This window comes from Aythya marila, assembly GCF_965140915.1.
Source record: "Aythya marila genome assembly, chromosome: 1".
NCBI lineage: Eukaryota > Metazoa > Chordata > Aves > Anseriformes > Anatidae > Aythya > Aythya marila.
In genome coordinates, this window is record NC_139042.1 from 160,973,158 (window position 1) to 160,999,445 (window position 26,288).

The 26,288-nt window shown below is 38.1% G+C and overlaps 1 protein-coding gene across 4 annotated transcripts; it reads left to right on the forward strand.

Annotated features, from left to right (window-relative positions):
- The first annotated feature begins 266 nt into the window (after positions 1-266).
- Positions 267-26,288, forward strand: NEDD1 (NEDD1 gamma-tubulin ring complex targeting factor). Of its 4 annotated transcripts, none has more exons than XM_082751404.1 (15): positions 267-457; positions 1,050-1,193; positions 2,960-3,054; positions 4,595-4,711; positions 5,898-6,038; positions 11,133-11,362; positions 12,334-12,535; positions 13,476-13,662; positions 16,533-16,664; positions 16,834-16,881; positions 17,361-17,584; positions 19,722-19,878; positions 20,166-20,322; positions 22,410-22,476; positions 23,185-26,288. In XM_082751404.1, the coding sequence occupies exons 2-15, from the start codon at positions 1,058-1,060 to the stop codon at positions 23,287-23,289; spliced, it is 1,998 nt and encodes a 665-aa protein (XP_082607530.1). In that variant the 5' UTR covers positions 267-457; positions 1,050-1,057; the 3' UTR covers positions 23,290-26,288. The 4 variants fall into 4 exon arrangements, with proteins under 4 accessions (XP_082607530.1, XP_082607528.1, XP_082607527.1 ...); XM_082751402.1 differs by having other exon boundaries at positions 329-457; positions 2,964-3,054; XM_082751401.1 differs by lacking the exon at positions 267-457 and adding an exon at positions 514-729.

Consider the following 26,288-nt stretch of genomic DNA (forward strand, 5'->3'; position numbering starts at 1 on the left):
TACTTCTTACAGTGCACAGTTTACTCTACAGTGTATATATATACTATAGCATATAGTTTACTCAAAGCTTTAACTTGTTATAGTACGGTTTACTCTATAGTGTATATATACACCACAGTGCACAGTTTACTCAAAGCTCGTGCTTCTTATCCACACCCCCCAGCCCCAGCGGCGGCAGCACCAGGACGCGCCCGCCCCGCCCCTCAGCCCCTTGCCCCATCCGGGCCACCGTAGGCGCCGCGGGGGCCGTTGGGACGGGCCGCGAAGTTGGTCGCGGCGCGGAAAGTCGGGGCCCCGCCGGGGAGATCGCGCGCGCGGCGCGGCGGGGCGCCGCTGATTGGCCGGCAGCGAGCGCCGGACCCCGTAGGGAACTGGCAGCAGGAGCGCCTCGGCCAATCGCGGGCCGGGCCGGGCCCGATCCCAGGGCGGGCGCCGGGCGGGGAGGGCCCGGGGCCAGGTGCGCGGGGCCGGGGCTCTGCGGGGCTGGGGCCGGGAGCGGGGCCCGTGAGGAGGCGGCTGCGGGGCGGCGCCCCCCTGCTCCGGGTAACGGCTGCGAGGCGCGGGGCGGGCGGCAGGGCTGAGGAGGGGCTGGTCCTGGAGCCGCTGTCCCGCTGCCCGGGCTCGGGGCTGGAGCCTTCTCGGCCGCCTCCCCAGGGAGGGCGAGGGGAGCCTCGCGGGCCGCTTCCAGCGGATCTACCCCCATCTGCCGGCGGGACGCGGGGCCGCCAGGTGCGCTAGGGGAGATCTGCAAGGGTTTTGTCTGTGTTGATAGCCCTGAGAAGCCGGCGTTTCCTTTGTGAGAAGGAAAACGTGTTTCCTGCAGAGATTTCAGTAATAAAACGTGGGGCGTCTGCTGCTTCTAGTCCTGTACTCAGTTCAGTGGTGTAACTGTAACTAGCTAACAGTGTAACTCTCCAAGTAAATGTCCTTGCTACCAAGAAAGCAGCGCTAAATGATACATGCGAGATTCTTCTCGACTTGTAAAGTGACCTGTTTTATGTATTTAATTACACGTGTGTTCATTAACTGACTTATTTTTCCAAAAATAGGTGCAGCCATGCCAGAAGGTGTACGTTTTGCTTCAGCTGGAGATGACGTTAAAATATGGGATTCCTCCTCTCTAACCGTGGTGGAGCAGTTCAACCCGCATACGTCCCCGCATCTAGTCAGCTCACTCTGTTGGGCCAGCAATAGTATCCTTTACGGTTTCAGCCACAGCTCAGCGGGTGTTCTGCCAAATTGCACTGCATTTTGTTTTGGTTAAAGTGTCTGTAAATGACAGCCTTGATGTGAACTGTTGTATAAAATGATTGGTATATCCTGTGAAGAAAATTTTGTGGTTCTCTGTGTTGAAGTGATTTACAAAATAAACTCATGCTGCTAAATGCTTCTGAAGAAGTTTTTCTTCCTTTAGGGGGTTAACACATTTTTAATGATTATGATACGCTCGAATTGGCTACCAACTGTAAAACTTACTGTTTCTTTAGCAGTTGATTACAGTTTTCACTTTCAAGGCAGTGCTTAATTTACTGACAAGGATGAAAAAAAACCACCCAGTTGCTGATTTAGTAAAATTCTATGCATAGTGTAGAGAGGAAAAATGTAATGTTGTAATGGAAATGAGTTGAGAGGGCTTTTGTTTTGTTTGGCTTTTTTTTCTTCTCTTTGAACAGCTTCCCGTTGATTCTAATAGTAGAAGTAGTCTTTGCTCAAGTATTCTTACCTCTTGCTCTGTAAGCAGTGGTTTTCTGCGTGCTGTTTGTAGCATTTACAGAGAAAGCATGAGTGTGTTGAATCAGTATGGTACACATGAAGATGTAACTGTCCCATGCAGACCTTACACCTGTCTTGGAGGCCTAGAATAGGATGATGATATGAAGAGCCAGCTGGGATGTGAGCATGTGAGAAATGTATTGAAAGTAGTGCACTGTTGAGCAAACAGCTGTATGCCTGTCATAGGAAAGGGCAGCAATGTCAGATCTTGATGTGAAAGAAGGACAGTGTGCTGGCACGTAAATGTGATGTCCTGAAAGTTCTGAATTCATCAGTCCTCTAAGTCTGAGAATATGTGGATATGTGAGGAAAACAGATCAAACAATCAAAGGACAAATCAATGTTTTTTAGCTGTTTTTTTTTTTTTTTTTTTTACTTGCAAAGACACTGAAGCATAGCGAGGAGGAGAATGACAGGGTCTTTTTTTTTTTTTTTTTTTAAATGTATGTGTGTATGTATACACATGTATGTGTATATATTTAGATGTGTATATATGTGTGTGTACATATACGTCACGTATCTGTTATTAGTAAACTTGAGCTATGGACAGCCTGCATTGTCATGCTTTTTTCTTCCAAGTCCCCTCATTACTTCCGCCCTCCAAACTAAAACAAGTATCTTATATATTTTGGAGTGTTTAACCCACTTGCTAGGTGTGAAGTATTGGGTTTGGATCTGCCTAAGCTAAAATATCTTGAAATGATGAAAGAAACAGCAAATACTAACTTGCATTCACCCTTTCCTCGCCTTACAGAGGGGGGGGACAAGTTAGGAAATACGTTCATTGTACTCCAGGAACAATATGGTGAACTAGTTTAATTAAAGTTTGCTATGAACAGGACATTTCTTTAAATTCATTGTGTAAATAGCAACAGGCGTTCCTTTGAACTCTAGTGATAAATGAAGCTCTTAGGGGGTGGTCGGGTAACAAGAATGTATACTGGATAAACTGGAGATATTTCTCCTCGGAAAGAAATTGCACGGCTTTGTACTGGAAAGTAAGGGCTGTAGTTGCTGCAAGAGCTTCTTAAGGAAATCTTGTAAAATAGCTTACGTTTCTATTTCTAGGTCCCTTCGAGGTACAGTGCTGTTTAACCAACATGTTTTCAGTTCATTAAGGGAAACTTCCTGTTGCTTGTATTAATCACGACTACAATACAGTTACAGTCCATAACTTGTGACTAAGATAGCTTCCTGGTCACTGCTTCTGCTGTTGGTGATAAAATAGTTGTTTCAAGCTGTAAAAGTAAACCTGCTCCACTTTTTGAGATAGCTGAAGGAGTAAGTATGACTAATTGTGTTCTTTTTTTTATTATTTTTTGACAGACTCTGTCTTGTGTACTGTTTGTATCTTATCACTTCTGCATGTTGGGTATCATTTTTTTTTTCTATATAGTTAAAGGTTCTGACATATGAAAAACACGTCAATGCATGTTACAATGCATAGTTACATATGTATGTTACAAATGCATAGTTACAATGCATGTAAGGAGTGGAGGAAGACAGTGCTTCTAAAATAGTTGTACCAGTGGAAAAAATACTAACAGATACAGTGTATATACACATCAGCGTCTGATACTGGTGGATTTCTGCTAAGGGAATTTGCCTGTTGAACCCCCGCGTGACAGCACCAGGCAGTCAGGGGTTCAACCTTGATCCATTAAACATGGGCAGTAGTACAGAGCTGAAAGTTTGATCTTCATTTTCAAACTTCATTTGTCAGCATTATGCATGTCTGTGAATTGCACATTGAAAAACATGAGTATATATATATATATAAAGGTTGTTATAAGAGTAAAGGTGCCCTAGGTTCTGAAATAGTTCTGTGAAATAGGTAAGCTTCAGTTCTAGGCATTTATTTTTTTCCTGTTGAATGTAAATGTGGCACTACAAACTCTTGAGAAAGCTGGACATAGCTTTAGAAGAGTTTATTGACATGGCTATTTGAATGACTCATTAGTGTTCTAAACAGTTCTAATTATTCTCCCTGGATAGCTATTTTAATGGTAATTTTGCCTGGAAATGTTCTGAAAAGGTGTTCAAACTGGGCTTCGAGGTTTGAAGAAGTAAACACTTCCAGGGGTGGAGAGTTTGTCACAGAGATTCTACCAAATCTGATGTAAACCTAATTCAATCGTTCCCAATTTTACCGTATCAATAATTAGATGGACTTGTTTTTTCTCTTACTTCAAATCTCAGGAACTTAAAAGTGAATTTTCAACATGATGGAACTGAATAATTTGTCCTCAATGTAGGTCTATCATTAAGATTGACATTTTTTTTCAAAAGCTGGTACTTCAGTGATTATTTTAAAAAGAAGCACTTTGTGGAATTATGAGGTTTGCTACTTTAATATTCTTTGTAATGTTTAGGGAATGTGAAGTACGTGACTTAGACAACTTTTTAGTATTCTTCTAAGGATTTTTTTTCCTAAACGTGGCATTTTCTTTTTCAGTCTGTTCCCAAATAGAAGCCAATGATTGCACTTGAGAGTGCTAAAATTTAAAGGGAAAATGCATATTGAGGAAAAGCATGCTCAAAGAATGTAAAATTAGGATAGGAAGATGTGAGCATTTGAGAGTTTATTAATTAGTAAATTTAAACCTTAAAATATATTAAACATATGTCCAGACTGAACTGGGTATTAAATGTATCTTCTTGGGAAATGCCTAGTGTACCCATAGTTGGATCAGACTGTGGCACTATTTGCATTAACACTTGCCACATCTGCAAAAACACTATCAGTGTGCTTCTAAGTAGACTTGAAGAAATCTCTTAATTGTCTTTAACATACTTCTTGATTTTATTTTTTTTCTATCAGGCAAAACAGACGTGTGTGAGCTTAAATTCTAGTTCTCTGTATATTGCAAGTGGAGGCCTCGATAACACTGTTAATATCTGGGATCTCAAATCCAGAAGGGTTCACCGTTGCCTTAAGGTAAGCATGGCTGGGGAAGAACTATTCCTTTCTTGACTTCCAGGTTTTGTTGCCAGTTGTAGTAACATGCTTTCTCTAAGTCAGATATCCACAGGATCAAGTTCACAGATAGGAGCTAGCACACGTGTATTGCACTTAACTTTGTGTTCTTCATGGACTGTGAATAGCAAGTTGAATTTAATAAGCACGCTGAACTTGATGACTCCAGGGATACAAGTCTATAATAATGAATGTTTAAATTTTCAGAACAGGTTTTGTATTTTGAGAATTTGTTTTGATATTCTCTGGTGTTTTTCTAAGGCTGTATTTCAGATAATGGCTGTTTCTGATATTTCAACTAAGATGATGCTTTTTTAATAGAACTACGGTTATGCCGGACTTCTGAAGAATTTAAATGCAAATTTGGGATGCGGTCATCTCTTTCTAGCTGATCTAGACAAATTTTCTAAAATCTCGTCATGATGCATAAAATTTACAATGGTCTAATATATTTCCATGATCCCTTAAATAGATGATTTTGCCCTTAGTTAGGGTATCTGTTGAAGATGCTACAGCATAGGCCTAGTTCTTTAAGTTACGGTTTCAAACAAAAGTACTGACTTTATATATTTTTTTTATACTTCTTGGGATAGAAATGCTTTTTTGTCTTCCCCTGCGTTTTCAGTAACCACAGTATCCTTGCTGCAAATGACTATAATGAAAAGCTACCTGGTTAAGTGTGTGTGTGTGTTAATACTACAGGTGACAGGAGGGGAAGTTGGCACTAGTAACTCATATTAATAGAAAGTCTCTTAAAATCATCACTGGTTTCTGAAACCAGTTTTATTTTACTTTTAAAATAACATTGACACCTGTGGTAGTTATCTCTGGCTGTCTCATTGAAATACTGTACTTAATTACAATATTGTCTTCACTAATTTATTAAAACAGTCTTCTGGAAACTTTCAAACTTGGTAAGATATCATGGTTGATCTTTAGTATGTTCTGCTACTGTTTTCTGGGATATTCCACTGTAACTCTTAAATATATATATATATGTGTGTGTGTGTGTGTATATATATACACATACATATTTCAATGTTATAGATGGCCAGGTAAAAAGCCATCAATCCCAAAAGCATGAGATAAGCAGGATTATGGTTTTCCTATATGTCTTTAACACTCTCCCTCCATCCCTTCTCCACAGGATCATAAAGATGAAGTTACATGTGTTACATATAATTGGAACGACTGTTACATCGCTTCTGGATCTTTGAGTGGTGAAATTATTCTGCACAGTGTTACCACCAATTTATCAAGTACTCCCTTTGGTTATGGCAACCGTCAGGTAGGCTCTGTATTAGCTTACTTTTGAGTGGGAAGCTTTAATTCACATTTAGTGTTTAGAAATTGAAAGTATGTATCAAGAGTCTTCTGCATTTGAAATAATTTGCCAGAATATGTGTTTGTATTTGTCAAGCTTAGTTATTTTTTCCTTTTAACTTTTTTTAGGGTGCTCTGAAGTGTCTAAAGAGCAGACCTTGGTGTGTATTCTAGCCTTAAATAATAGGTAACGTGGAAATACAAATGTATGATGTACCTTTACTTCTATACAGTTTACAGCAAACTTTATTTTATGGTCTCTGCTGCCTCAAGAACAAACTTCTGTGCATCAGAACCCTAAACAAAAAATAGTCAGCTTTACAAACCAAAGCAGGATTTCAATGCATTAGCTTGTTGTTGCAAACAGCAAAGACTGCGTAGCCTGGGTTCTGATTTATCCAGGTTAATCAGATTTACAGCTGAGCAGAGCTATCTGTACAGTAGGGGAGAATCTCAGCCTATGTATAGAAATAATTTATTTAATTTAGAGATTAAAATTGTACAGCTGCTCAAAGAGTAAAAGCAATGAGACTTTTATATTACCTACTGAGGTATTAAAGTAAAGAGTTTTGGATAACTAGTGTGCAGGAAAATGCCCAAAAGAGAAACACAAACATATGTACTACTTAAGGGCCTTGGTATAGGTTTCAAATCCAAGTCTTTTTCTGCAGACTCAAAGAAACATTGCAGAATTAGTAGGTATTCTCTTGATAAAAAGGCTTCTGCAGTAGCAAAGGAGATATGATGTCCGACCGTAAGTCCCAAAGTGAGTTCTTAGTGTGAATGTTGTCTTAGGAAAAGTGAAGAGTTTGTGCTTTGGGCACTTTTTAAATTTTTTGGGGGTCATTTTCATAGAAGTAGGAGCTGCTTAGGGGATGGAGAATCATTGCCCTGGTACTGAAGCTGACCTTTAGTGTTGCAGGGAATGCTGAAGTTACGCCATAGTTTGTTGTTACTGCTACAGCCTTCTCAGTCCTAGATGGACGATGGAGTGGGAAGTTAAATTTTTCTGCTGTATAGCATGACCAATATAGCTTGATGAAGAATGTCTTATGACTTTACAGCATCACAGGGATTGTGGTGTTTCTGTTGGAGAAAATCCATTAAATTCAAACTGTCTCTGCTCTCAGGTGCTGCAGTATCTTTGATCCATCACCATAGTCTCATACTTATATTGAAGCAAAATTGTACTTCATGCTTGGTTTAGTCTTAAAAATCCGTCTATATAGTCAGTTCATTTTTCTGGTTTGATTGTTATGATGTTGTGAGAAACATGGATGTGAGATGAGCTACAGGAATATCCATGGATGGATTAAAAGGTTGAGGAGAATATCCAGAGGGGGGACTCTTCTGCTAGTTAGTTGGAAAATTAAGAAGAAAATTATTGTGAAGATGATTAACGTCAACCTGTTTGATAGATTCAACTCTTTCCACCAAAAAGTGATTAGGAATAAGTGATGCAGTGAATAGCTGTTTTGGCAGATGAAATCAAGAGGCCTACTGCAAAGCTGAGTGACCTTTAAGATGGCTAAAGATCTTTGAAGTGTTAAATCAAAGTAATTGCAAGCGCAGAGCTACTATTCACTTTCTAAAGGGGCATCAAACGCTTTCTAAAAGGGTGCAGTTATTTGATTGCAGTCTTAATTTACAAAATTAGAACTCAATTCCATTTTAACATGATGACTACTTGGATGCCCCAGTTTATCAGCCTAGCTTATGTTCTAAGAATGATCTTTGTTCTTTTGTGCAAAAATAGCTTTATTTTTGTTGGGGGGGGGTGGGTGGAGGAGGGTTAATTGGTACTTGTAGAGAATTGCTGGATTAATTGCAATGAAGCAAATATATGAAGACTTGTGTAATTCTCTTAAAGAGATTGAACAAGCCTTTTCTTGATTTATGGTTTAGGGGCCCAGTTTTCTACGAGTAGGCTTGAATAGATACACAGTGTATTGTTCTGCTTGATCTTGGCACTGGCTGTCCGGCTTAGTGAGGGTCACCACTCCTTAGTAACTCTTCTACAATCAGGGAATGCGAGGTCAAGCTAACCTTATAAAATCCAGCTTGTCTCTGTTTGATTCTGCATGATGGAATGTAGTTTCCTTGCCAGTTAATTTCTGTAATTGTATAGACTCTACAAGTAGTCGAATAGCCCAAGGTTGCAGTGCTTTCTGTGACTTTAAACAATTTTCCTTTCATAGGAGTATTGGCCTACGTTCTATTAATTGATTTTGATTTAGAAACATCTTTGTGCTTTATTAGAGTCGAGTCCTTGCAGGGAGCTGTTTGCCGATCCCATAATTTGTCTTTGCTGTTGGTATTCATTAAGACTACCAGATTCTTATCTGCTTGCTGTTGTGAGGTTGAATTGAAGTTTGTTTTGAAACATAATGATTGTCCAAGTCTTCACTGCCTGGTGCTGTTCTCCTAGCAACAGGATTTATTTTAGCTGTTTGAACAGCTGGCTGATTTGTAAAGATGTGTGATGAGCTCTGGTCACCCCATATAGTGAAATAGTCTTCAGCTTTTAAAGCTATCAGTTGGGTTTACGTCTGCTTTCTCTCTTAGAAGGCTCACTAAGGTAAAGGAGATAAAGAATCTGTATTATCTTTAGATGACAGTTGATAACACTAGACTACTTCTGGTTTAGTTTTGGGCTATTAATTTGTTTTCCAACAGGGGAAAGCCCTGAGTGCAATCAGTCCTCAGCAATGGGCTAACCGTTTTCTGAAGTACACTGTTCCTGGTTTGGCTGCTTTACTATGAAGCTTAGAGATCAAATGTACTTTCTATTTTCTACAGAAAATCTACTTCAGTCACAGCTAGGGCACAAAGATGCACGTGGTTTGTTGTGCTACGTTGACCAGTAAAATGTTTTGAAAAGGGTTTCATGTTTTCTTTGCCAGTTCAGTACCTTGCGCTAAAAATGTTTTTGCAAGTTCTGTGTGTGCAGAATTCCCAGGAATCACCAGGAGTTGTGCTTACAGAGAAGTGGTGAAACTTTCTTCGTATCTGCTCCTTTTCTACTGGTTTTGAGAGATCAGTTTCAAAACATGGTTCTCCCCACACCTCGCACGTCCTTCATCAACAAACTAAAGTTAAACTGAAGCTGCTCTGAGGAAATCCTGTGACTTCAGTGAGAAGTGTGGAGCAGAGCTCATATGGGGAAGGCCTGTGTATGAAAGAAAAGAATTCTCCTCGGGCCTATGAGATGAGAAGGAAAAACGAGAAAAGAAAATGGAAGACTTGAAAGGATAACGAGGCAAATATGAGGAGGGCTCAGAGTAATACTGGTGGGCAGGAGGGCAGAAGAAGAAGAAAATGGAATGTGAGCAGCTGCTAGGGCAGTAAGGAAGAGTGAATAAATTGGAGAGCTGTGAGGGATGGGAATGTTTCCTACATTGATCGTGTATGTAACTGGAGGTGTTATTCCTGAATCTATTCATATTTCTTTTACTCTGTGGAGATAAACTGAAATATGTTGATAAAAATGTCTCCACCATGCCTGGTGGTGGTCCGTGTTCACTATATACAGACGTCTTCTGTTTTATTTGAATATGCGGTTGAGGGTACCACTTCTCTGTGGAGCAGCTGAGCTTCCAGTGAGACATGCAATGCAAGTGCTAGAAATTATGTTTGAGGCAAATGATCCAAGAAATAACTCCAGTAAAATGAAGTTAGAGGATAAAGTCTAGTACTGTACATTGTGGCGTGGATTATGCCAGAACAGTATACTGGGGTTTTTTTAGAACATTTTCAGACAAAATATGTATCTGGACTTGAGTGATGTGCTTTAATCAGTGCCTTGTGAAAATATTAGAGAGGAGGGAGGTTAAAAGAAGAATGAAGGATGGGTAAGACATTTTCTGTTGGGAAGAAAACAGTAAGTAATATTGAAAGAACAATACTTGATTTGGTTATCAGTAGCTAACCTTGTTTAATGCTTTCAGTAGTGGTTATAATATGAGATGTAGAACTGTGATGAGATGAAGTTGGAAGTTACTGCGTGTAAGAGAGAGGATTGTGACAAACTCCAAAGAGGATTCGATAATAGACATGAGAACAATACACCAGTACAGAAATCAAGGTGCTAGACTGAGGTCACAACAGAGGCTTTTGGCTTTGCACCGTGATCTGAAAGTTCCCAAAGGAAGGAAGGGCTTGGGCTTTTTGATCATAAAATGGCAATGAGCAACCAAAATAGATTGTATCACAAAAGAGAAAATGCCATCTAGGATATGTCAGGAAGAGTATTTACAGTACAGAGAGAAAGTGTTACCACATTTTTAAAAGCAGTAACAAAACATTTTGACAATCATACAAGATTTTGATTGTCCATGTTCAAGAGAGATTGAAACAGGGAGAGTGCCAAGGAGGCTGTGATGGTGACTGGGGAGTTAAGGGAACAATTTGAAGTGTAAGGGTATTACTGTCACAGGAGTGAATTATTGCAAATAGGTGAATTAGTGAAAATAAATAAAACTAATCTGGAGATTGAGTATTGTAATTTTGTACTAGAGCGGTGAGGTTCTGAGGCATCCTGTGAAGGAATATGGTGGAAAACAAACTATTTACCTGCTTCTGAAATGCAGTTTCAGTTCCTGTATGATGTAGTCCTGTGGTAGGATCTGCATGTGATTAAGTCAGGCATGTTACCCTGTTCTGTGGTCCTAGCTCACAGGGGTAAAGTCTCTCTTCTGCAGCACCTTCATACCTGAGTAGCTGTAGTCTCTGTGTCTTACCAAATTGGCTTGTACCCAAGGATTTTCAAAAATCAGTGGAGGAGAATTAAGTTTAATACTCTTGGTAGTACATGAATAAGTGAAATAATGTAGCTTTTTGCTTCTTTCATTTTTAGATGCAGCATGTGAGTTTTTTTTTTTTTTTTTTTTATCAGGGCACATGCTGCCCCCAGGCAGTAAAAATTGCATTGAAATGTAAAGTGAACTTTGTAAAATAGTTTAATTTAACATCTGTATTCCTAGTGTGTGTATAAAATATTTAGTGATGTCTTATAGTGGTGTTACAACTTATTTGTGTCTGTCTATTTGTTTATTTACAGCCTATTCGACACTTGAAGTACTCATCCTTTAAGAAATCCTTGTTGGGCAGTGTTTCTGACAGTGGAAATGTAACTCTGTGGGATGTAAATAGTCAGAACCCGTATCATAACTTTGAAAATACTCATAAAGCACCAGCTTCAGAAATCTGCTTTTCTCCAGTCAACGAGTTGCTGCTTGTAACTGTAGGTTTGGATAAAAGAATTATTCTCTATGATACTTCAAGTAAAAAGTGAGTATGTTAAAGACCTTTTGATTTTATAGAGGTTTCACTTGGCTTTACGAGCTGAAAAAAGCACATCCAATTATGACATGAAATATTTAATTCAGACCATATTCAAAGAGGTTTAAGTGGTTGGCATATTGCTGCTGGCTGGAGAAATTGTCTGAAAGTCCTGTTTGCTTTTTTTAAAACTTAAAATGGAAATTAATTCAGGTACTGCACAAGTGATTGCTCACAAGTGCTTGCTTATTGGCTTTCTTGTTGATGGGATAGCTTCTCTGATGGCCAGTATGGCCTATGAGAACCTGCAGCAACCTAAGTTTAGCTTGCCTGCTTTTCTAGTTCAAGATACAAGACATTGCTGTGGTGAAGGGCACAAAGTTGATGAGATGGTGAGCCTTAAATATGGACAGGGTACTGGATGAAAAGCAGGTGATGGGTTGTGTAGTAAGAGGGTGGGATGGTAAGTGTTTTTGTGGGACTTTGATCTTAGCTTGGGGTGCTTTAGTCTGCTTTTACTCTAGCTGAGTAAAGCAGGAATCTTTCTCTAGTTTGGAGGATTTAGTAGAAGGATGCAAACTAGGACCTGAATTCTTCCTAGATTTGTGGGAGGGCTAGAAGCGATAGGCTTGGGAAACTAAAGGATATAAGCCATATGTTCACTGCAGTCATCGTTTCCAGCAGCAACTAATCTAGGTGTCAGAAGAGCTGTTTATGAAGGCAGTTTGATCCTGTCCTGATGAAATTTTCTGGAGCAGATGCAATTTTAATTTGTTAAACATCAATACTTAGCATGTCTAATCCACTGTTCCTTAAGGTATTTTACTGGAATTGGCACTGGAGAAGTGGAACTATTGACCTGTAGCTGAAATATTAAAGCTAGTTCACAATTACTTTGTTTTGATAAGTCTAACGATAAAAATTAATATTTTGATGAGCTTCTAAAAGTTTCTTTCTCCTATTCTTTCTCCTGTTTGAAGATTACTGACAACTATAGCAGCAGATTTTCCTCTGACAACAGTAGACTTCATGCCTGATGGTACTACTTTGGCTGTAGGATGCTCCCGGGGAAAAATCTGCCAGTATGACTTAAGAAAATTGACATCACCAGTGAAAACAGTTATTGCTCACAAAGGCAGTGTGAAATGCATACGTCTTCAGTTCAGTAGCACTTTTTCCAAGGTAAAACAAAATGTACAAAACCTTTCCATTTTATTGCTCAATATTTAGATTAATAAAAGCAAATATAAGTTTAAGAATCTGAGAAATATTAATAAATTTCCAAGCATTATAGATGCCAGCAAAGCTGACTCATATGAACACAGAGATATAAACTTTATTAACTGCTCAGTCTCAAGTGAGCAAAGGGGTGTTTATGCGAAGGTTTCCTTTTTTTTTTTTTTTTTTTTTCTTCTTCCTCCTTAGCTTCAATGTAGAAATGAGTGAAACTTTAAGATTAAACTTCCTGGTGTGAATGTTGCCACAGCAGACCAGTTTGTGGCATCTTAAATTCATTTCCAGGCAGCAGCAGCAAGATTTGTAATGGCCCTTTTGCTTATGGGGAAGACACGCAGCAGCCCATCTTGAGGTATTTCATCTGTGGAGGATTTGATTAAATAGAAGGCTAAAGAGGTTCTTCCAAGATCTAATTAGGCTCTACTTGGTCCAAAAAATCCACATACCCTCACCCAGTGGAGATGGGGGAGAACCTTTTGAAGTGGATTCTTTACTGTTCCAAGACTTTGTTGTTCTTCCAGCACACTTGCTGCTGGTGGTTGGTTATTCCATTAAAACTTGTACTCCCTAATAACATAATCTCTTATTTTTCCTCTGTGTAGGCCTAGGTTCAAAATTAGCCAGTGTCAGTTCATTCTGTCATTACCTTCAGTTCTGTTCTCTTGCAAGGTCATACAATATTCATATGATAATACAGAATTTTCCCATGTTATTTGAAATTGCATTAAGATATAGTTCTTTTTTTTTTTTTTTTTTTTTTTTTTTAGATTTGTAAAGGCATATCTCCTAGGCAGACTGCAATAATTTGAACTTTAGTGTTTCAAAACAAAAAGAATATTCACTTACTCTTTCAGTTGAAAGTAAAAATGTATAATTTTTTTTTTAGTCTAACCTTAAGGGTTCTTCGAATAAACCTGTATCCAAAAGAACAGAAGTCAAAGCTGGAGCAAATCTTGGAGCAATTCAAAATATTGGCATCAAAAATTTAGCTTCTCAGACATCAGCAACGGTTTCACCTCCTCTGACAGCGCCAAATGAGAATAAGGGAGGAGAGTTTCTTCAGGAGAAAACAGGTAGTGCCTTGTTCCTACTCCTATAAATTACTACTTGGCATAATTCTGAAGATGTAAGGAAAATTTAATGACTTGACCATTACAACATAAAAATTACTCTGAGGGAAAGGCATTTGTTTCAAAGTATGTGTGTGTATGCACACCTGCACCTTCTGCCTCCCCCACAACATGAGACAGGCTATGAGATTGTGGGAAGTGAACTTGGTCCTACTGCAAGCTTTAGAAACTCTTGCTTCAAGTCCAGAATTTTAGACTTCATATACATACTTAAATGTTAAAGGAAAAAGCTTCGTGGTGACGTTGTGGGGCTCTCTGTCTTTAATTTCTTGTAGATTATCCTTATGTACGTAATGTACTTCCTGATGTAATGTCTGTATGGAATGCAGAGCTAATGGTTTGTAATTCTATCAGTAAACAGGAGTAACAGACCTGACAACAACCTAGACACATAAACAGGAGAAGACAAAACAAAACCAAAAACCTGAGAGCTGCACTGTATTTTTTTTTTTTTTTGTATGAGGCATTATGTTACATGGTAGGAAAGATGTTAAATATAGTTGCAAGTGTGATTAATTGTATAACTGTACTTGGTGTTTATGCTTCTGAAATTAACGTTTTTTTGTAAGAATTCTACGTATGATTCTAAAATTCTGCCACTGCATGTAATGTGCTGTAAAAATTTTTGTGAATTCAAGAATTCTGAAAATGCAGTCAAATCAGTAACTCTGTCAGTTTGATTCTTGAACTCACCAAGCCATTTTAAAGCAACAGCACTATTCCCTCCATTTTTAAATAAAGAGAAATACACGTAGCAACACTAATGAGGCAATAAGCCACTGCAATCCATAAGGACATGTATTAATGACCTCCCTTGGGTATGCAATGAAGTGTGAGGTGAAGTAGGATGCTTCCTATGTGCTCCAAGTGTTGCTAATCAACATTACTGCATACTGTGGAAATTGTATTTAAGTTAAAAAAAAAAAAAAGACGTATCAATTACTATATTTATTTGAACATGTAATGGTTGTTAACTGTTAAGTAGGACCATTCATAATAAGTCAATGTTTTAAGAAGATAAAGGTTTATGAAATAAATATTTTCTGTGAAGCTGAAAGTTTGGTTGGGAAGTAAAGGGCCTGGTATACCAAAGAAGATACAGTCTTTAAACTTAAAAATGGGAATAGATGAGAGGCCACAAACTGCATTTGTTCTGTGGAAAATTTTCTAAGCCCTGAAGATCGGTTTTAACCTTGGAGAAATGAGGAGTATTCAGTAAAGTCATCTAATAGCATATTTAGGACAAAAAAACACCTGTTCATACATCTTGTAAATGGACTGGAGATTTTTGTCATAGATATTTTAGAGTCTAAAACTATAAATAAATTCAAGATGTGATGAGCCATTTGTATGTACTTCCAGCAGGCTTCCCATAAACTTCTATTTAATAGTCACCCTGCGGGTTAGATAACTCCTGCATTTAGATTAGTGACTTTTTTTTTTTAAAAAAAAAAAAAAAAAAAAAAAAAAGGCAAAAGATGTTTTGTCCTGTTTTTATATTGTGCTTTTTCTGTGTAGGCCTTCTGAAGGTTCTGACACAGGTTGATACTGCATTTGTAGTCTGACTCCGAACTGAGTAATTTACTTAACTAGTAAGCACAATCCTATGCATGCCTCACAACTGGCACATAGTGGAAAATGTGTTATAATAATATATTAAAGTGATATTTTAAACCTGACTCAAGTCCCAGTTTATGTAAATACTTGGACATGATTGAGTGTAGTCATCCACAAAGTTATATTTAGATCATTTTCACTTGAACTCATATAGAGAAGTGTTTATAGGTTTAAAGTGATTTTTTTAACTAAAGAAGGTTACAAAAGCTTTACTACAAAAGCTTTATGTAGTAGGTGATTTATAGGAAGCTTATTTCTATATTGAGTGGCACTAATGCTTTTCACATACATTTCAACTTAGGTGAGCAAAATCTGGGTATTTCTAGAGGAAGGAGTTTAGCGAGGGCAGAGTAGCACCTTGCTTGTATTCCTGCTCCAGTTTTTAAAGCATAAACTTTGAAAGTTATGTAGGTGGTTGTTGGCAGTTCAGTTCGCTTCTCCATGTATTCCCAATCTAGAAACTGTAGTTTGAATAATCACTGCATGTGTGTGTTTGAAGATTTGCTTCTGTTCTGCAGACAACTGTGCATGCTACCATTCATCTGAAAGATGGATGTTTTGTTCCTGCTGGACTGGGACAGGAATAAGTCGTGGGCATGGAGTAGGGAAGATATAGGGACAAATTCTTTTTTGTGTAACTGTAATTCCTCTCTGATTTCATAGTGTTAGAAATACAATATTAGAAATAAGCAGAGAATATCCTAACATTAGGTAAGCTTCAAAATAGGGGTTTCATAGAATTTCTCTTAGAATGCTTAATGGCTGGACTGAAGCAGGTTTATTTTCTTCCAGAATCAGTTTAAATGTTAATCTGAATGTGGTCACCTTCTTAGCAAATGGTGTATTTGCTAGTTATCTCATCTGTTACTTTATAAATCTACATCATTAATGCAGCAAATTGATCTAAAAATGAGTGCATGAGTTTTACAACTTCTCCTTCCTTTTCAAAAAGAGGAGAAAAAAATCCACCTGTATTTTTGTTAATAAGTATCTTAACTTTTAGTTATGATCACCTGTGATAACACCTCTTAAGAAGATCAAGTTGACCCTCTAATTAGAATCTGTCGGTAGCTGAGATAGTTGTAACATACTTGCTGGACTTACCAGGCATCAGGCTTGCTATCAGTTTATTTAGAAATAACATACGTTGTTTTTGGAATGTGTAAATGGTTAACAATGTTATTGTCCTTTTGAAGGCTTTCCCCGTAGCTGCAGCTTGGATGTGATTCCATCTAAAGAAACAGATCATGGGAAAAGTGCAGACTTAAATAATTTTGATGACTTGGGTCGAAATAGTTTAGGAGATGTGTTTTCTCCCGTCAGAGATGGTAAGTTGCTAATACTGACATTTGTAAAGTATAATTCATCTGCATAGAATTATGTTTTGTCGTTTGTGTGTGCCTATTTGGTTTTTCAGTTTGTCTTTAATTATTAACTGGATGCAACGATCATCAATATTCATTTAATAAACAATTTGTCTATTCTGCTATTTTGTAGATGTTATCGCGGGTAAAGCAAATGAAGATCCTCCAGGAAAAGGAGATGGTAAACATACTTTTAGTATATTTTTCTTTGTCAGTAGTCACTGGAAGTCTATGCTAGTTATTCCATGCTAATTTTGTCATACTGTTGAGGGCAAAGAAATGATGCAAGCAGATGCTGGAACAAATGAACTTCATGAACTTACCTGGAAAATGTCTAACTTGCTGAGGAGCTAAGGCAACATGTGGTAACAGGAAATCCAAGAGTATGGTCTTAAAGTGATTTTGTTTTCCCTTTTGGAGACTTAAAGTGATGTGTAGAGGCTTTTCATATTTTATTACTTTCATAAGGACAGTGACAGCATAAGTTGGATTTGGGGATTCAGTTTTTGTGCGATGTGTTTTTGGGTGACTACTTTATTTGTTTTGTGTGGATGTTTGGGATTTTTTTGTTATTTCTTTGTGTGGTTGTGGCTTATTTGGTCTTTTTTATTTATATATATTTTTTAACCTACATGCTTTATCCTTTCCTTTTAATTTTAGGTCTGGATTTTCAGTCCTACCTTTCAGGTTTGGATTTTCTCCCACAGCTCACCACTGCCTTTCCAATCAAAAGAAACCCTGTAGGCAGTAATGCACAAGGGATACGGTCTAGCCCACTACATGCACTTGTGGGATCTCCAATTAAGGAAGAAGAAGAACATCCAGAGACTGACCCCAAGAAAACAAATCTTGGAAAACAAGAATCTAAAGAAACCTTAAAACAGGTATACTTTACTAATTAATACTTGTTATGAGTACTCTTTTTAGAATCTGAGAATAGAACTACCTGAAGGAAAAAATTCTTAAAAGTGTCCCAGCTAAACTTATTTTGCAGCTCTCTTCATACTGTTGGCACAATCTGTAAAATACTCAGTTCGTAGTATGTTGGTCTGTAGCAGTGCAAAACTGGTACGTGTTTCTTGACACTGTTCCCCATGATATCCTTCCTTGTCTCTAAATTGGAGAGACATGGATTTGATGGATGGACCACTTGGTGGGTAAGGAATTAGCTGGATGGTCACATGCAGATTTGTGATCAGTGGCTCGGTGTCCAAGTAGAGATCAGTAACAAGCAGTGTTCCTCAGGGATCATGGGATTGGCACTGTTTAACAACTTAGTTGTCAACATGCACAGTGGGATTGAGTGCACCCTCACCAAATTTGCCAATGACACCAAGCTGTGTAGTGCAGTTGACACTCTGGAGGGGAGGGATGCCATCCAGAGGGACAGAGGGACCTGGACAGGCTTGAGAGGTGGGCCTGTGCGAACATCATGAGGTTCAAGAAGGCCAAGTGCAAGGTTCTGCGTCTGGACAGGGGCAATCCCAAGCACAAATACAGGCTGATGGAGAATGGGTTGAAAACAGCCCTGAGGAGAAGGAGCTGGGGGGTGCTGGTTGATGAGAAGCTCAGCATGAGCTGGCAATGTGCGCTTGCAGCCCAGAAAGCCAGCTGTATCCTGGGCTGCATCAAAACAAGTGTGGGCAGCAGGGTGTGGGAGGTGACTGTCCCCCTCTGCTCTGCTCTTGTGAGACCCCACTTGAAGTGCTGCGTTCAGCTTTGGGGCCCCCAGCACAAGAAGGACATGGAATTACTAGATCAAGCCCAGAACAAGTCTGATGATCACAACGATGATCAAGGAGCTGGAGCACCTCTCCTATGGGACACACTGAGGGAGTTGGGGTTGTTCAGCCTGGAAAAGGCTCTGGGGAGCACTCATTGCAGCCTTTCAGTATCTGAAGGGGGCCCACAGGAAAGCTGGGGAGGGACTCTTTGTCAGGGAGTGTAGTGATAGGGCAAGGAGTAATGGCTTTCAGCTAGAAGATTAGGTATAAGGTAAAAATTCTTCCCTCAGAGGGTGGTGAGGCCCTGGCACAGGCTGCCCAGAGAAGCTGTGGATGCCCATCCTTGGAAGTGTTCAAGGCCAGGCTGGATGGGGCTTTGGGCTACCTGGTCTGGTGGGAGGTGTCCCTGCACATGGCAAGGGATTTGCATTTAGATGGTCTTTAATGTCCCTTCCAACCCAAACCATTATATGATTCTATGCTTAAATAAGCTCATATTACAAAAGCTCATGGGCTAGCTTGAGGAATATGTTGATTGTTATAGAAGATCAGGAATGATCATTAGTTGGTTTCAGAGAATCATAGAATTATTCAGGCTGGAAAAGACCTCTGAGATCATCTAGTCCAACCTTTAACCTAGTACTAAGTCCATCACTAAACCATACTATTAAGTTCTACATCTACATGTTTCTGAAGACCTCCAGAGATGGTGACTCAATCACTTCCCTGGGCAGCCTATTCCAATGCCGCATCACCCTTTCAGTAAAGAAATTTCTCCAAATATATAAAACTAAACCTCACCTGATGAAACTTGAGGCCATTTCCCCTTGTCTTATCACCTGGTGCTTATACAAAGAGCCTGGTTACACCAGTATGATTCTTTGTCATTTAGTAGGTCAATTCCAACTGCTTCTTTCCCTAGTTATTCCCTGTCAAAATTCTTGCTTTTTGAGATACTTTTGATATTCTTCTGTTGAGACCGTGGTTCCTTCTGTATTGCCTTTGAGAAGTCTTGAGTTTGCTAGGAATGGTAGTTACAAATTTAGCACAAGATGTTTGATGTGAAAATTAAGATTAAAATTTTTTTTTTTTTTTCCTCCTTCCTGTGTATCTGCACTTGAGGCAATTTTGGGGTATTTAAGCCATCAATTTTTAAGAAGCCTTGCTAGAGGAGGAAAACATTTATCAGGAGGTTCCTAAAACCAAAAGTATTTGAAAGAAATACTGAAAATCTAGTTTTTGAGTGCAATTAAATAATTGTAATAAGTAAGGTTGTGGTTTTGATTTTGATTGTCAGCTTTCCAAGTTGAACTCAGCAAGTGCAGAATCTGGAACTTTAAGTCCTCCGCCTCCATCCACTGCTTCAAAGACTCCTGAAACAAGTGAGCGACTTGTGAAGAATACTCAGGCCCATCTTGCCTATGATCTACCAGTAAATGGTACTACCTTAACAAGTAAGTTGATCATTTTGGCCCAGTTTTAGATGTGGTTGACTGTGAACTGATGCAAAACCTGGTAAAATGGACCACATGTTAAAACAGAATGTATCAGTCTGGATTTGCTTGTAAATTCAGTTAGCTCCCCTAGAACATCTCTGTTTGCCCACAAAGACTTGTTCTAAACCTTTTCCCCCCCCCCCTTGGTAGTATTAGAGACAAAGCATCAACAAGCCTCAAGATGAAACGTTCTTGTACTCCACTATAATGACTTTCTAAAATTTTATTTATTGTTAATTTTAAAGGTCCAAAGATAACATCACCCGTCACTGCTGGAGTTGCCAGCTCATTGTCAGAAAAAATAGCAGAAACAATTGGGAGTAGCAGACTAAATGCACCTCTGACATCAATCCAAATAAACTTCATTCAGAATATGATACAAGAAACAATGGATGACTTCAGGTACTGATATTTATATAGCACATTTTGTTTTCAATGACATGTTTCCTTCATAAGATGTTTTAACATCTGCTTTAGCTTATTTCCTACTCGCATTAGGAAATGACACCATTAACAACCTTAATCTTGGAAATCTAGGTATGAGGCTTTATTTTGAACAGCTCTAGTGGCTAATTAGATTGATGTCTCTGAGGGTTTTTTTTATGTGCATGACTTCGCTAACATATTTCCAGAGTGAGTGTTTGAATACTTTTCAGACAGTAAATTTGTGTGCATAATGAAGTCCTTACTGCTTTCATGCAAACTCGTGCTGATTTCTTTCCCTCCCCCGTTATCCCAGAGAAACTTCTCTTAAAGTTACTACTGTGGAGAGTTTGATCTGGACAATTCACTTGTGTTGGCTTTGACTGTTGTTTGCTTTGTATGTATAAAGCAAAACACTTTGTATTTCTGTTGGCAAAGCTTCGCATAAAATAGTATTTGTGCTGTAAGTGATGCTTGGTGTCAGATAACTGGTATTTGTGCATACTTACTTAACTAAAATTCCATTCACTTCATAAAGAGAAGTCAAATTAACAGAAGTTAAGGATTTAGTGTGAAATAGTGTTACCCTAAAGACTTCTGCTGATTCCCCTGAGTATAGTGGGCTAAAAAAATGTAGGACTTTGTCAAAAGTGTAAACCTCTTATTTTCTCACTGCCTCCTTTTGAAAATGTCTCCTGGTATTTGCAGTTTTAGGCATGCCTGGAGATCAGACTTACCATTGATGTTCTGGGAATTCCATGTTTTGTCAGTCTCTCCTCAGTTTTTGAACCTACTAGCCAAATGCAACCAAATCTGTCAGGAGCAAAAGCTTTATTATTTTTGAGGTCTGTGTTTTCCTTGAAACTGAGGACTAGACAGAGCAGAAAGATTTGAACTAGTCTCTGAGGGATAAGGCAGCAGAACTCAAATTCAGTCTAGTAGAAGCCTGGCTAATGGATAATCACGTAGCTCAGAGTTAGTGCAGTAGGCTGCCTTCTTGCCTATGAGAGTATCATAGGAAATGTAACGCAGATTAGTCTGCAAAGGGCACAGATCCCTAGAACATGACGCTTCGTTAATTCCTCTGTCAAAAACCAGCTTCTTGTGTTTCTGGTAATAGTCAGACTGGTCTCTGGGACTAGGTGGATTTGCACCAGCTTTTTATAAAGAGGGCTGTTAACGAACCACTGCTTGTTGGCCGTCATCTGTTATAAATCTGGGCAAACTTGCCTAGTATTCCTACTTCTCTGTTTTATTTTCATTCATTTTGAGTTGTGTGTGTGGTTGTTTGTGAATACTTCAAAGTTCTAGGGGTGGTGGAATGCGAAGATCTAGACTCAATCTGTCATTTTCTCAAAGCTGTTAGAAATTAGCAGTTATGGTAGAATGTTAATTGTGAACAGGTGAGTGATACAGCTCTTAGTACTGCCTTTTTCGGGGGGAAATGACAGACCAGCCATAATAAACAGAATAAGTAATTCGTGGTAGCACTGCTGATCCAGGTCAGCATATCATGTAAATCTTCCTTTCTGCTGCACTGGAAGCATTTTTCTCTTTTATCACACTATTTTTGTAATAGCTTTCTAATTCTCATTACTCAAAACATTTTTGTTATTTTACAGTAGTTTCCTTGTGATATACAAAATTGCTGCATCCTGTTAACAAAGAATACTTGTCATAGCACTCAGCACTTGTAACGCTGTAGCTGGCAGAAGACCTAGATAAGGAACTCTAAGTTTTATGAAGAAAATAACACTGGTTTTCATGGAATTTCAGAAAGAGAATCAGGAAATGGATACTTGGGCTCGAAAAGGGATGTTTCTAAATAGAAAAAATCCTGAATTGTTCTGTATGTAGAAAAAAAAAACAAAACACATTTAAAACTCATTTTCTGTAAGACTTTTATTGGGACTTTAACCGGTGTTTCATGGTTCAGCAGTTTTTAGTGTGATACTTCAGGATGTCATGAGGGTGTAGAAGTATAGAGTTTTGGGTACTTGGGATTGGAGATAATTTACGCTTCCTAAGTAAAACTGAGCATTGCCCTTTTGCAATTCTTCCCCCAGAGAAGCATGCCACCGAGATATTGTGAATTTGCAAGTGGAGATGATCAAACAGTTCCATGTGCAGTTGGTATGTATCAAAAGCATATGAACAGTTTCCATTTTTAGTAACATCAAAACATGTAAACTATTATGTCAAAACTGGACATCAATTTTACTTATTAGGAACAAGAATGGGAGGATGGGATGTGAAGGAGGGCGAGAACATCATGAGTTGGAATCTGTTAAACTATTTTGTCCTTAAGAAGTAAACATACATATTGGGTGGGTATCATGAATTTCGTATTTCAGGAGTTACGAAATGACAAAAGGGAAACAAATTTAGTTGTCCTTTGGAAAGGACCAAGAGCTGGGGTAAGGATGGGGTAGAGGAAGTTAAGACGGCTTCACTTAAGGGTACAACATACATGCTGCACTGTTCTGTGTTCTTTAACTTCACCATTTTATGAAACTGTTCTTTTGATCTGCATTAAAAAAAAGACCTTGTCTTGGTACTGAACATTTTAATGGAACCTGCATTAGTAGATATTTCATCCTGAAGGAGTGCAAAATATCCTTTGATAAAATATTCACTAATGTATTAATGATCAAAATACTGTGTATGTCAAAAAAAAAATACTACTCTTCTTACCAGAAATTTAAAAACAATATTATCTCGGTTGTTTAATTTTCAAAAGGGATATGAAAATGGATAGGATTAAGCTGGAAAAACAACAACAACAAAAACAAACCCACAACTTTGTAGCTGCTTATTGGGTCTTTTTTTTCTTTTCTCTAGAATGAAATGCATGCCTTACTTGAACGATATTCTGTAAATGAAAGCTTAGTAGCTGAAATTGAGAGACTACGCGAGGAAAACAAAAGACTGAGGACTCACTTCTGAACGATTCACACTGCTAATTTTGTTAGCGTGAACTCACTACTTGTGGTGTGTTGCTTATGACAGATCATCCATCATCACTGAAGTATTGTATGAAGACCTGCTATTATCTTGAACATAAATCTTTTCTAAATAAATGGTGTAAAATACTATAAGTAATTATAACTTGTAACAGATAAACACCATATAAAGAATGTTTACATAGTCATGCTAACCATCTTGAAATACATCCTTCTAACAGAAAAGCTGAAAGGATAACTACGTTATCAGAGTTCTAGCAATATGTGAAGTGCCTTTTTATAATCAAAACCAAAACAGGACAGATGCATTTTGTATAAGATTTTTTGATAATAGCTACTTTTCTATTTTCTTCTTTATTTTACTACTGTCAAAAACAATCACTTCAGCTTGCCTTTCAGATACTTTTCTTGGAGAGAAGGGGAGAGAAAGCTTATCTTCTGCATGACATGGAGCCTACAGTATTTAGTTAATCTTATTCAACTGGTGACTCTACTATCCTGAGTAAAAACTAAGTTTGAAAATATTTAAAAATTCAGTGCCTATCACCTCGTTTATTACATTTATAACTCTGAAATCTGTGCTTGTCTGCCATGAACTTGTTGCAAACACTACTTCAACTGCATAATGACACTTTTTATTAAAACTTCAGCTATGTAGATAGAATTCTATTTTATTTACACGTCGGAATATTGGCATAGCTTGTCCAGTTTGAGTGCAACCTTAGATTTCAAAAAGGACGTACGCTCAGCCATTAACAACATAACATTGAGTAAACGAAGTCTTTCAGTCTGTGGTTAAAGCACCTTTCTACCCTTCCCCCCCCACTTCTGTTCTATTAATTCTGCCCAAACTTAATATTGAGCAATTGCGTTGCTGTTTGGCCTGATACTATTTTTTAGCATTATTGCAGCCTTTTTGAGATAAGCTGCATACCAAATGTAACTAGTGTCTTAGCTGTACGATTAACATAACAAATAGTATTGAAGAGAAATCATTACCTCAGTAATATAATGCTATTGCATTTGTGTTTAAATGTTTTGAAATGAAGCTCAGTATGAAGTCGTGACTGCTGAAGTTCATGGAGATTTGTCTTGCTCTTTATTTATACCGAGAGATTAAAATCAATTAAAACTTCAACTTAGTTTCATTTTAAAATTAATTTTTTCAGTTTTAATTTAAATTAGAAATTTCTCTGAAAGATCTCTTCTACAAGTGCTTCTTGATATTAAATTTTTTCTGGAGGCATCGTAATTTTCTCACTGATATTTGGTGGTTTCTTTTCCTGCAATCACTAAAACTCAAACAAGGAAAGTCTGAGTATGTGGTGAGTTAATTAGTTAAAACATCAAGTGCTTAAACTTGAGATGGCACTCTTCCTTGAAATAAGAAAGCCATAATATATAGTGTAACTTATTTTTAAATGTAAAACTGAGAAACTGTCTATACCCTTTCACTGTCTTTACCTTTTATTTTAAGTTACATTTTAATGTTATTGACAAATATAACCTTGTATGAAAATGAGGCTGTTCACGTTGTCTCAAGTTGTCTTCAATATTATGGACAGGACCTTTAATTGTCTGCAGTTTTAAAAGCTTATGAAAAGCAGTAGCAGCATTTCTGTATCATAACTTCATGGTGAAAGGAAGCAGAGTCAGTTTTATTTTGTAATTTAACACAATGTAGAAAATTAATAAAATTATAGGACATAATTTTAACTGACATTAACCACAGTTCATAAAGATAATAGTAGTTGAAATGATCAAAAATCTTCCAGCTCTTCAACATGTTTTGCAGTGCTAACAAACTAACCTTGCACAGTTGAATCTCTTCATTTGTTCCCCAAGTGCACTTGCTTGTATACCTGGATGACAGCAGGGAATTAGAAAATTATCTTGAGGTATTTGGCATGTAGATAACTTGTTTTCTTGATTCAGAACTGTATTATGTTTTTCTTAGCTCTCAAACAGAGGCAATTATAGCAACAGTGGCTGAAAAGATACATTTTGGCCTTTAAAATATTTTAGGGCTTTTTCTTTTTCCCCTTCATATCTCAGGATTGCTAGCTGCACATGCTGTGATGAGATGCAGTATGCTACCACAGTAGGGGAATGTTTTGCCTTGTAAATGACTTGGATTTGTATGTTAAAATAAAGCTTGTTTTAACTTTTTTGAACAAAATAGTGTGGCAACCTACTTTTTAAGGATAATAAACTTATGCTGTAATAATGTTACTTCATAGCAGGCAAACACCTGCCCCAAAGAATGTGTAAAGATCTACCTAAAATTCTTCTGTAACCTCTGCTGCCTCTATGGTTTCGCCTAGACCATCAACTCCTTTTCACAAAAGTGTTCAGATTACCTCATGGAGTAAAGAACAGATGTACTATTCCTCCTTCCAACTTGGAAGCTATTACAATGGTGACAGAGGGATCATGTTCACAGCTAAAACTAATGTTCAAGCGGATGTTTAGGGTAGAGGAATAATCTCGTCACCTAAACGTGAGTTGCTGATCTTAGATCCTACATCATCATAACATTTAACATATGGATTTTTTTTTTAATATCCTTCTCTCTCGTGCTTACCAGTTGCTTTTTGTTGCTGCTGTGAATTGCATTTGTAGTTTCAAGGTATTTAGGCTCTGAAAACCCACAGTGACAGTTTTATGAGAATGAATCAAAATGCCAGAGCATCACTTAGTTTCTGGCAACCGCCCCACATTGCCTGATGCACAAACAGCTCTTCACCACCACCAGCACAGTAACAATTGTGCAAGCTGCTCAATACCCCTTTTACACAAGGACCAAGAGAGGAAGAAAATGCTTTACAGGCTGTATCCCCAAACCCGTACCATGGATACTAAAACTTAAGAGGAAAAGCTGTAAAGGGTGATTTGGATATAAAGACAACGGCTTTCATATTGTGGGGTGCTTAAGAGGTGCAGTACTATTTGCTTGCTCTGCCACTGTGCTTGTGCTTGTGT

Excerpts from the sequence above, each read along its gene's own strand:
- NEDD1 (XM_082751404.1), top strand. The coding sequence starts at position 1,058 with ATGCCAGAAGGTGTACGTTTTGCTTCAGCTGGAGATGACGTTAAAATA. Across the intron at positions 6,039-11,132 it reads TTGGTTATGGCAACCGTCAG|CCTATTCGACACTTGAAGTA; the intron begins GTAGGCTCTGTA and ends GTTTATTTACAG. Across the intron at positions 13,663-16,532 it reads GTTTCTTCAGGAGAAAACAG|GCTTTCCCCGTAGCTGCAGC; the intron begins GTAGTGCCTTGT and ends GTCCTTTTGAAG.